Source organism: Callithrix jacchus, chromosome 8 (assembly GCF_049354715.1).
Source record: "Callithrix jacchus isolate 240 chromosome 8, calJac240_pri, whole genome shotgun sequence".
In the NCBI taxonomy this organism is placed as follows: Eukaryota; Metazoa; Chordata; class Mammalia; order Primates; family Cebidae; genus Callithrix; species Callithrix jacchus.
In genome coordinates, this window is record NC_133509.1 from 84,122,801 (window position 1) to 84,134,537 (window position 11,737).

Below are 11,737 nucleotides of genomic sequence, written 5' to 3' on the forward strand. Positions count from 1 at the left end.
ACACATACAGAAAATTATAGGAAACAGGCGTAAATTTTGCTCTGTATTTAATGTAGAAGGTTATAGAATTTTTTCTTTTGAATTGCATTCAACCAAATATTTCTCATAAAAGACTAATTTCTGTATAAAGATTAGGGGCCGGGTGTGATGACTCATGCCTGTTATCCCAGCACTCTAGGACACTGAGGCAGGCAGATCACTTGAACTCAGGAGTTTAAGAACAGCCTGGGCAACATGGCAAAAACCCATCTCTACCAAAAATGCAAAAATTAGTCGGGCAAAGTTGTGCACCTGTAATCCCAGCTACTCGAGAGTCTGGGGTGGAAGGATCCTTTGAGCCTGGGAGGCAGAGGTTGCAGTGAGCCTAGATCATGCCACTGCACTTCAGCTTGGGCAACAGAGCAAGAGTCCATCTCAAAAAAAAAAAAGGTTACTTAAACCTAAGAAAACTATTAAATGGCTCTCAAAATTATTGCATCAATTTAAGATTCATAGTGGTTGAAGAGCACGTATGCTCATCAAAGGTGAGGCAACCTTTAGACTTACCCTCATAGCCCAATCTGGTGCTGGATTTTGTCTGGGGGGTTATACATAAGGGTGAATCAGAAGACTGTACCTATTTCTGGCACTCCGACCTGACATCACTAGTTCAAAGAACTAAAGAAATTAGGTTATTTGGCTGGGTGTGGTGGCTCAGGCCAGTAATCCCAGCACTATGGGATGCCGAGGTGGGAAGATCATGAGGTCAAGAGATCAAGACCATCATGGCCAACGTGGTGAAATCCCATCTCTACTAAAAATACAAAAATTAGTGCACCTGCAGTCCCAGTTACTTGGGAAGCTGAGGCAGAATTGCTTGAACCTCGGAGGCGGAGGTTGCAGTGAACCGAGATTGCACCACTGCACTCCAGCCTGGCGACAGAGTGGGACTCTCTCCAATAAAAAAAAAGAAAAGAAAGAAATTAGGTGGTTTCCAGAACTGAGCTAAGAAGGCCAGAATAAAGTAGTAGCAGTTTTTGAAACAGAAATAGATCAGCTCCTGGCTTTGGGGTTAGTGATTAATCAACAAGTATTTTCCTTTCTGCATTTCCTTCCTTTCATTTTCTTGGGCTGTCCTAAAAATTTTTGTGAGGAAAAAAACCTGTTAGGATCATCTCTTTGCCTCACATTTTAGGTGTTATGAAAGACCCTGATTATGTAGGAAGCTGAGATGAAAGGGTAACTTGAGCCTAGGAGTTTGAATCCAGCCTGGACAACATAGCAAGACCCTGTATCTTAAAAAAAGAAAGCAAGAAAGTGATTGATTAGGAAACACTGGCTTTTTGTTTTGGTTTTTGTATAGTAATATAATGAAAGCAATTTTCCTATCAGAGCAAATTACCAGATTTTTTAAATTCCAGTTTTACTCTTAACTTTCTGTAAAACTGAAAGATGTTTCAGTATTTCAATAACTTCCAAGAAATACTTCAAAACTGAATTTTCAAAATCATTATTAAATAACTAAGTCTATTATATATATAGTTTGTGTGACAGAAAAGTAAAATATAGAGTTGATGAAAAATACTACATTTTTTCTGGTGTATTTGTATCATAATTGTTGAGATTAATAAAGTTCTTTCCCCTCTAAACTCTATTTTAAGCTTAAATATGTCCTATTTAGTGAGACTTAGAAAGTTTTGAAATTCTACCCCCTCCACATGTACTCGTAATTCCAGTTAATTGCATTCTTGAGAATTACTTTGTATGACAAACACAACTTAGTGACTATTTTCAAATTTTATTCAAGTAATGATGAAAGCAAAATTTAACACAGAAGTGTGTGTGTGTGTATATATATATATATATATATATATATATGTTGTATTAAAACTAAATGTTTAACTTTCCAATACAAAATATACACATTACAAGAATCACAAAACTTCTATCTATAACGAAACTTTAAACCCCAGAAGCAAGAAAAAAAAATCGCCAATTTACCCCATGAGAATCAAAATTGCAATTAAAACTTTTTTAAAATCAATGTTAGATACAGGCATTCTTTAACCTTAATATTTAAAGTTCAAAATTATATAGAATTAATCCAAATCATATAGCAAAGAATTCTGAAAACTGAATGCACAATTGGTCACATGACTTTTAATGACCTGTACACTACCATCCTGCATATTGGTTTCTTTTATGCTGTCAAATCCAGGTACATTGTGAACTACAGTTTTGTTCAGTAATGAAGATAGGTGATTTCCATCTATTTCTTTCTCTTCAGTTATTACTAGCTTGTTTAAGTTATCTTTTTCCTCATGTGAGCAAGTAGCACTTTTTTCTTTTATAAATTCAGATTGCATTTTTGACTCAGGTTGCTGAGCTTTTCCAAGTATCATTTGAGAAACATCAAGAGACTCTTGTTGAAAGCATGTAACTGAACCAAAGCTATCTATTTGTAGTGCTTTAACTTCTACAGATGAATCAGAATCAGTTGTCGAGGTTTTACAATGTTCTATATATTCCTTTTCAGTTAGATGACTTTCTTCATTTACTCTTTCTTCCTTTGCTTGTAGCTGATCAGAGTTACTACATTCTTGCAACTGTGTCAAGAGAAACAACAAATTAATAATTCTTGGAAATATACAAAATTGTAGTAACTGCCGGAAATAAAAATTTTAACAGTTCTGAAGTAATAGCCCTCACAGACCTGCAGGTGTACCTCCAGGCCTCTCTGTCAAAGTCATCCTCCAGCGTGGCCACGGTAGCTCATGCCTGTGATCCCAGCACTTTGGGAGGCCAAGGTGGGTAGATCACTTGAGGTCAAGAGTTCGAGACCAGCCTGGCCAACCAACATGCTGAAATCCCATCTCTACTAAAAACACAAAAATTAGCCAGATGTGGTGGTGCACACCTGTAATCCCCTTTACTTGGGAGGCTGAGGCAGGAGAATCACTTGAACCCGAAAGGCAGAGGTTGCACTGGGCCAATTTCGTGCCACTGCATTCAAGCCTGGGTGACAGAGTGAGACCCTGTCAAAAAAAGAAGCAAAGAAAGAAAAAAAAGACAAGCAGCATTTGAAGGATGGCTTTTTTTTGTTTCTTTGTTTTTTTTTTTGAGACAGTCTCACTCTGTTGCCCAGGCTAGCACAATCTCTGCTCACTGCAACCTCTGCCTCCGAGTTCAAACAATTCTGCCTCAGCCTTCCAAATAGAGAGGATTACAGGAATGTACCACCATGCCCAACTAATTTTTGTATTTTTAGTAGAGACAGGGTTTCACCATGTTGCCAAGGCGTGTCTTGAACTCCTGACCTCAGGTGATCCGCCTGCCTCGGCCTCCCAAAGTGCTGGGATTACAGGCGTGAGCCACCACGCCTAGCCTACCAGCAGTCATATTTTAACATTATAAACCTGGCATTAATATCCTGATTATATTTTCACAACAGTAATCCACACTTTTGAACATGGTCTACAAAACTCTTTAACAGTTATTCTTTATTTTCTTTTTTTGAGACAGAGTCTCACTCTGTTGCTCAGGCTGGAGTGCAGTGGCGCGATCTCTGCTCACTGCAACCTCTGTCTCCCGGATTAAAGCGATTCTCCTGCCTCAGCCTCCGGAGTAACTAGAACTACAGGTACCCACCACCACACCAGACTAATTCAATTATTCTTACAAGCACATTGTTGAATTTCTTGAATTTTCTTAAATTCCTCTAATTTTTCAGAGCTGCCCTTCTAATAATATGTCTGTCAATTGTGGTAGTTACTAAATTATTTGCATCTTCAATACTGAAGACTATAAAGATAACCAAAATTAAGGTTGAATTAGAAATAATGTACAAATTGTATAACATAGTTCCCATGGTTTGGGAGTCAAAAAAGGCTGTGTATGTCCCTGCACTAGTACTCAAACTTCCTCAAACTTCGTAAGTGTTAGTTTCTCTTTGTTCCTCATTGTAGGATTATTTTGGGATTAAATGAGATTATGTGAAAATAAATAGTAAAGTGTTCAGAACATTGTAAATACACAGTCAAAAGGCTATGCTTGGCCAGGCAAGGTGGCTCACTTCTGTACTCCTAGCACTTCAGGAGGCCAAGGTGGGTGGATCACGAGGTCAGGAGATCGAGACCATTCTGGCTAACACGGTGAAACCCCATCTCTACTAAAAATACAAAAAATTAGCCAGGCATGGTGGCACACGCTTGTAGTCACAGCTATTTGGGTGGCTGAGGCAGGAGAATCCCATGAACCTGGGAGGCAGAGGTTGCAGTTTGCCGAGATCATGCCACTGCACTCCAGCCTGGGCAACAGAGGGAGACTCCCATCTCAAAAAAAAGAAAAAAAAAAAAAAAAAAGCTTTTGTGGCCATCACTGAAGCAAGAGTGGCCAAAATGAAGATCAATCACTTTTTGACTTCTGACCAAAGCAAGAATCGTTAAAGGCATTTCAATGCACCTTCCCACATTTGCAAGTATTATGTATTCCCCTCTTTCCAAAGAGCTGAGACAGAAGTACAACATGCAATCCATGCCCATTTGAAAGGATGATGAAGTTCAGGTTGTACAAAGACACTATAAAGGTCAGCAAATTGGCAAAGTAGTCCAGCTTTACAGGAAGAAATATGTCATCTACATGAATGGGTGCAGCAGGAAAAGGCACAACTGTCCACGTAGGCAACCCCAGCAAGTTGGTTACCACCAGGTAACACTGGACAAAGACCGAAAAAAGATCCTTGAACGGAAAGCCAAATCTCGCCAATCAGGAAAGGAAAAGGGCAACTACGAAGTAATCTTATATACAAGCTTTGATTAAAACTTGAAACTAAGAGAAAAAAAAAAACACAACATCACTATGCCCAGCCATTATGTACATTTTGTTTAAAGTTATGACATTAAGAAATCAATAATTTGTTAGGCTTTAACTCTGTAACTCTGTGCTTAGTTACTCTGCTATAGAGCCCACCAAATTCCTTACCTTTGCATTAATTTGAATCTTATTATCTGTAACCTGAAGAACTTCAATTAATGGTGAGGTTGAGGACATAGACTGTTTGAATGGAGAGCTCAGGACTTCTTCAAGAAACTCATTAACATTTTCTTCATTGACAAATAACCTTTCCTAAAATATAAAGGGAAAAAATATTCTGCCTTATAAGTAATACTTGACACAGTTGTATCTCAAAGCAGCTCAGAAAAATTCTCAACATTGTTCAGAGTTACACTTTTTTAAATGTTTATTTTAGTGTTATTCCCGTGAGCTGTCTTGGAAAAATTTAAGTTTGGTATTGTACAGAGCAATAAGAGTTGAACAAACATAAATGTATAGGAAAAGAACCTAAAAGAAAGAGGTTTTGGTATTTTTTCTATTAAATCTGACCTTTTAGTATTTCTTTTCTTTTTTTTTTTTTGTTTTTTGAGACATAGTCTTACTCTGTCGCCCATGCTGGCGTGTAGGGTGCAATCTTGGCTCACTGCAACCTCCGCCTCCTGGGTTCAAGCAATTCTCCTGCCTCAGCCTCCTGAGTAGCTAGGATTACAGGTGACCACCACCTTGGCATGAGCCAAGATTACAGGCACCCAGCCAAGAACTATATTATATTTTTAAGCACTGGGAAACTCTAGTGTGACATTAGCAAACTGTATAATTATTAATAAGAATGAAGTAGAGAACATATATTCAGGGAAACTTGAATCTGTGCTCCAGAGAAAAGGTAAATTATGAAAAACATTAGGCTGGGCACAGTGGCTCATGCCTGTAATTCCAGCACTTTAGGAGGCTAAGGCAGGCAGATTGTTTGAGCCCAGAAGTTCGAGACCAGCCTGGCCAACATGGCAAAACCCCCTACAAAAAATACAAAATTTAGCTGGGAGTGGTGGCATGCACCTGTGGTCTTAGCTACTCCAGAGGCTGAGGTGGGAGGATCACTTGAGCCTGGAAGGCTGAGGCTGCAGTGAACATTGATTGCACCACTGCACTCCAGCCTGGGTGAGACAGAGCAAGACCCTGCCTCCAAAAAAAAAAAAAATTAAAAAAGGATGCAGATTTCAAGATGCTGACATGAAAAGACTTCCAAACTATTACTAGGAAATGCAAAAATCGCTCTTTTACCTGAATCCCAAACACAAAGCAATTTGTTCATGTCAAGTGAATACAGGTATATAGTTAGGGTGTGGGGGAATAACCATATTAACCATATTTACAATTACTTAATTTATAAAACAGTTCATTTTTGCCCCAAATAAACTATTTTCCTTGGTACTTTTATTTCAACAATTTTTTTTTCCTTCCTTGTTTTTGAGACAGAGTCTTGCTCTTTTTTTTTCTTCCCCCCAGCTTTTTTCCTTCATAGTGGCAAGATCACTACTCACTGCAGCCTCCGCCTCCTGGGTTCAAGCTATTCTCCTGCCTTAGCTTCCCGAGTAGCTGGGATTACAGGTGCCCACCACCATGCCCATCTACTTTTTTTTTTTTTTAAGAGACGGAGTTTCGCTGTTGTTACCCAGAGTGGAATGCAATGGCAAGATCTCAGCTCGCCACAACCTCCGCCTCCTGGGTTCAAGCAATTCTCCTGGCTCAGCCTCCCGAGTAGCTGGGACTACAGGTGCACACCACCATGCCCAACTAATTTTTGTATTCTTCGTAGAGACGGGGTTTCACCTTGTTGATCAGGATGGTCTCGATATCTTGACCTCGTGATCCACCCGCCTCGGCCTCCCAAAGTGCTGGGATTATAGATGTGAGCCACCATGCCCGGCCACCCATCTAATTTTTATATTTTTAGTAGAGACAGGATTTTACCATGTTGGCCAGGCTGGTCTTGAACTCCTGACCTTGTGATCTACCCGCCTCGGCCTCCCAAAGTGCTGGGATTACGCCTGGCCCAATGTCAGCAAATTTTATAATTACAAAATAAATGCAGCTCATTATTTGGTCTAAATAGGTAGAAAATATCAGAATGAAACAAGTTTCAAGTTCTCTTTTATTGAGAACATACATTCAGGGCAACTTGAATATGTGTCTTCCAGGTTGCAGTCCTCTATTTTGGCCCAAATAAATTCTCTACATATATATTTATATCTCTTCCCTTTAAAATTGTGAAAACCTACCAAACAAAAGTCAACCTTGGGAATAGCAATATTTTACATTTAGAGTAATTAGCCTTGCTATTATATGAAGATCCAGAATAACACTGTGTTTCAGAAGCATCCCCATCAAAAGCATTTCTAAGGTTCATGCCTCTGGAAAAAGACATCATCTTTGAATCATTATAAATAATACACCAGCCGGGTGCGGTGGCTCAAGCCTATAATCCCAGCACTTTGGGAGGTTGAGGTGGGTGGATCACGAGGTCAAGAGATCGAGACCATCCTGGTCAACATGGTGAAACCCCATCTCTACTAAAATACAAAAAATTAGCTGGGCATGGTGACACGTGCCTGTAATCCCAGCTCCTCAGGAGGCTGAGGCAGGAGAATTGCCTGAACCCAGGTGGTGGAGGTTGCGGTGAGCCAAGATCGCACCATTGCACTCCAGCCTGGGTAACAAGAGCAAAACTCCGTCTCAAAAAAAAAAAACAAAACAAACAACAACAAAAAAAACAAATAATACACCAAATTTTTTTTTAGTTAATTCAAGGAAGATATAATGGAAATGGTTATGATTAAAATACAGAAGATTTGCATAAACTTGCCTTCTCACTCTAATGACTGATGAAATGACTAATGAACTGGAAAAGTTACTGATCTCAGAGGCCTGAAGCTCCAGGAAAACTGTCAGTGAACACTGAAAACTTCAATACATATATATAGTATTTATTTGTAAAGTTCTGACCATGAAAGCCACAACAGGCATAATGCATATAATATTATTACATTTGTTCCACTACTCATGATTTTTTTCAAAAATTTAACACTTAGAGCCTGGTCCAGTACAAAGTAAAGCAAAAGAGATGCTGGCCAAGTGCAGTGGCTCACACCTATAATCCCAGCACTTTGGGAGGCCAAGATTGGCTGATCACAGAGTCAGGAGTTTGAGACCAGCCTGACCAAACATGGTGAAATCCCGTCTCTACTAAAAATACAAAAATTAGCTGGTGTACTGGCATGCGCCTGTAATCCCAGAGCTATTCAGGAGGCTGCCTCTTGAACCCAGAAGGCAGAGGTTGAGCTGAGATCACACCACTGCACTCCAGCCTGGGCAACAAAGCAAGACTCCATCTCCAGAAAAAAAAAGTTAGATGCTATTGTTCCATCAGCCTTGGCAAATATGATAATTAGTGAAGTAATTAAAAATCTATTTCAGGCTTCAAAGATATAAAATACAGTTGCCCTAATCCCATTTTCATCAAGTTTATTTGCTAAAATGTTAGCATACTTGAAAATCAGATTAAAATGTATTATTGAATATTCTATTAATTCCTTGTCAACAAAGTTTTCTTCCCACACTGTGGGTTATTTTCATAATTACTAAAACAATTACAGGAAAGCAACTGCCCTTTCCTAAATTTCCCACTTCTGATTACATAAACAGATACTCAGTTTCATATTTTATATTCTAACAAACTACATTATCTAGCCCAGTTATTTATTTTACCACTTTTGGAGGGTTTTTTTTTCTTTTTTTTTTTTTCTGAGATGGAATTTCACTCTTGTTACCCAGGCTGGAGTGCAATGGCGCGATCTCAGCTCACAACCTCCGCCTCCTGGGTTCAGGCAATTCTCCTGCCTCAGCCTCCTGAGTAGCTGGGATTACAGGCACGTGCCACCGTGCCCAGCTAATTTTTTGTATTTTTAGTAGAGACGGGGTTTCACCATGTTGACCAGGATGGTCTGGATCTCTTGACCTCATGATCCACCCGCCTTGGCCTACCTGGGTGCTGGGATTACAGGCGTGAGCCACCATGCCCAGCCCCTATGCTCTATTTTCTAAACTCGGAAAAAATGATTACCAGCTTCAAAGTTGCCCATTACAGAGTGCTTTTTAAACTTACTTGTGTTACAAACCCTTTTTGAGACTATAATTAAAATTATAGCCCTTTTCTCTGGAAGAGATCACTCTCTACTTTTTGCATACAATTCCAGAGATCTACCGCTCCCTAAAAATGCATTCATGGTCTCCTTCATATTCAATGGATCTCAGAAAAACGACTATATTCGGGGTAACTTTGAAGATTTGAATCCCATCCACCAGACTCCATGCGTGTTTCTTTTTTTTTTTTTTTTTTTCAAAATCCGTCCAACATGCACTGACATCTTTCATCATGTGCATCAATATCAAGTCATTACAAGAAGTTATAATGGAAAATGCTTTGTTTAGGATAAACTTAAAGGGTGCCTGTAATAGCTTTTTTTTCTTTTTCTTTTTCTTTTTTTTTTTTTGCGACGGAGCCTCGCTCTGTCTTCCAGGCTGGAGTGCAGTGGCTTAATCTCAGCTTACTGCAACCTCTGCCTTCCAGGGTCAAGCGGTTCTTCTGCCTCAGCCCCCCGAGTTGCTACGACTACAGGCGCGCGCCGCCACGCCCGGTTAATTTTTGTACTTTTAGTAGAGACGGGATTTCACCATATTGGCCAGGCTGGTCTAGAATTCCTGACCTCATGATCCGCCCGCCTCAGCCTCCCAAAGTGCTAGGATTACAGGCGTGAGCCACCAAGTTTGGCCAGTAATAGAAAATTTTTTAAATAAGATGGGATATTTCAAATATTAGGACTCTGGAAAGAACTGTTACCTCCAAAGAATCGTTGTTTACACCATAATACCACTCTCTCCAATGTCCATGGCTCTCTGGAGATTTTGCCAGTTCTATCACTGCATTGTTTGAAGAAACGCTAATCACAGGTTCTATGGTACTCAATTTATTCTCTGGAGCAAATTGCAAAAAGAAGGAATAAACTAAATCTTGTGTGGAGAAGCATAATTTGTACCAGACGGGACTCAGATCTCCTTGAAGACTTTGCGGCTGGATCCGAGGCACTTGAATGATCAGAGTCAGGGTTTCTTCGTCCTGATTACACAGTAACGGAGGACACAAAGGTTCCCAGCTCTCGGTTCCGGGACCACCCATGGCGCGGGCGGAGCGCTCACCTCCAGTTCCCTCAGACTCCACGCGCGTCTCCACACTGCAATCTCCGCGCGCTCTCTCTCTTCCCGCAGAAGACTCCCAGGCTTGGCCCGGAAAGGACATAGAAGAGGAGCCTCCACCACCGGGTGAGCTTTCACCTCCGGGAGATGGCTTCTCTCCGCTGCCTGGCGGCGACCCCGCGTGCCAACTCAAGTCCTGCTCCCCCAGCCCGGGGATATGCTCTTCTCCAGCGCCGGCCAGCTGGGGCGCCACCTCGGGGTCCCCCAGGGTGGTGACCCCAGAGCCCGCAGTCACAGCCACGGAGGTATCGAGGCCTCGGTCCTCGGCGCGACCTCCCGCGGGTCCTGCCGCCCCCTCGCGAGCGGAAGTGCAGGCCTGGCTGTCAGTTCCGGGCAGACCCGCGGACTCTTCCGGCGCGGCTGCGGCGGTGACTGTGGGCTCATGGCGCGCGGCCGGCAGCACCACTGGAAGCGTTACCACCAGCTGCCGCCGGGCCTTGTTAAACTGTGCCTTGCCGCGGCCGTCGTCCACGGGGTAAGGGAGCGAGAGCCGCAGCCGGTAGTCGGGTTTCCTCGAGTCGAGGCACAGCAGCTTTCCCGTCACCTCCAGCGCCGCCTGCTCGGCTGAGCGCAACAACGGCAGTTCGATCGTGACCACTAGCTCGTGGGGCACTGGGCTCGGGACTGAGTCCCGGGAGCAGCGGTAATCTTGGAAGTCCACGTGGTGGCGCTGCACCACGCTGTAGCGAGGCTCGGTGGGGGCGGGCTGCAAGGCCGCTTCCGGAGGAGAGGGCGCCCGGGGCCCGGGAGCTGCAGAGTTTCCGGCGGCTGCCGGGTACTGGTAGGGGTAGGGGAAGTCCGGGAGAGGACCCTTCGGCTCCCCTTCGGGCCTGGCCGGGATGCCCCCGGGCAGGGGCGTGCGCAGCACCGCTGCCTCCCGGGTCCCCTTATATTTGACCTTCAGGGTCTTGGCATTCCTGCGGTCTAGCTTCACGCCGAATTGCTTCTCAACTGCCTCTAGGGCCGTGGTGTCCAGCATCTGACGGAAGCCCTCGTGTCGCCGGGCCAGTGCGAGCGCGTCTGGATGGAAGACCACGTCGTAGACCATGTAGCGGGTTCTACTGCGTCCCGCGTACTCGCGGCCGGGCGCCAGGCTGTAGGGCAGGAACCAGTGGCTGCCAGGCGCTGCGCCCTGGTCGCCCCTGGAGCCGGGCCGGCTGCTGGGTGCGCCCACCAGCTCGTTGCTGCAGACGTTCACGAAGCAGCGCCGCGCTCCGTCCAGGCTGGTGCGAAGCACATGGCCCGGCTCTGGGTGCACGAACCGCACCTCCACCCCTCGCTCACGCTCCAGCATGGTGATCTCTGCCTCGTAGCGTCGCCGGTTCTCGGGGTCGGTGAGTTCCTTGGCATACTGGGAGAACATTCGCCGGAACTCCGGGTCCTGGAAGGCGGAGGTGAGCCGCTGGACCTCCTCTCCGCTCAGGTCCAAGTCCTCCAGCGACGAGGAGGCCGCCACTTTGGCCATACTGCCCTGTGGCTCCTAGTCCTTGGGCCAAGGGCGATCAGTCTGAAACTGAGTTGGGGGGATGCGCCTCACAATCTCTGGGCAGCGGAGAGTGTCGGTAACGGCTGGAAAATTGAGCCTTGAGCAGCGCGTGCTTGTTGCCATAGTGAC

General features: G+C 43.8%; 1 protein-coding gene across 4 annotated transcripts; it reads right to left on the reverse strand.

The window, feature by feature from the left end:
* Window positions 1-1,761: 1,761 nt before the first annotated feature.
* DNAAF2 (dynein axonemal assembly factor 2) lies at window positions 1,762-11,737 on the reverse strand. Of its 4 annotated transcripts, none has more exons than XR_013521166.1 (3): window positions 10,066-11,737; window positions 4,960-5,103; window positions 1,762-2,585 (listed from the first exon to the last, which is right to left on the reverse strand). XR_013521166.1 is itself a non-coding variant. In XM_035260430.3 (3 exons), the coding sequence occupies exons 1-3, from the start codon at window positions 11,585-11,587 to the stop codon at window positions 2,079-2,081; spliced, it is 2,529 nt and encodes an 842-aa protein (XP_035116321.2). In that variant the 5' UTR covers window positions 11,588-11,737; the 3' UTR covers window positions 1,762-2,078. The 4 variants fall into 4 exon arrangements, 3 of the variants coding, with proteins under 3 accessions (XP_035116321.2, XP_035116323.1, XP_035116322.2); XM_035260430.3 differs by having other exon boundaries at window positions 9,710-11,737; XM_035260432.3 differs by having other exon boundaries at window positions 10,066-10,422.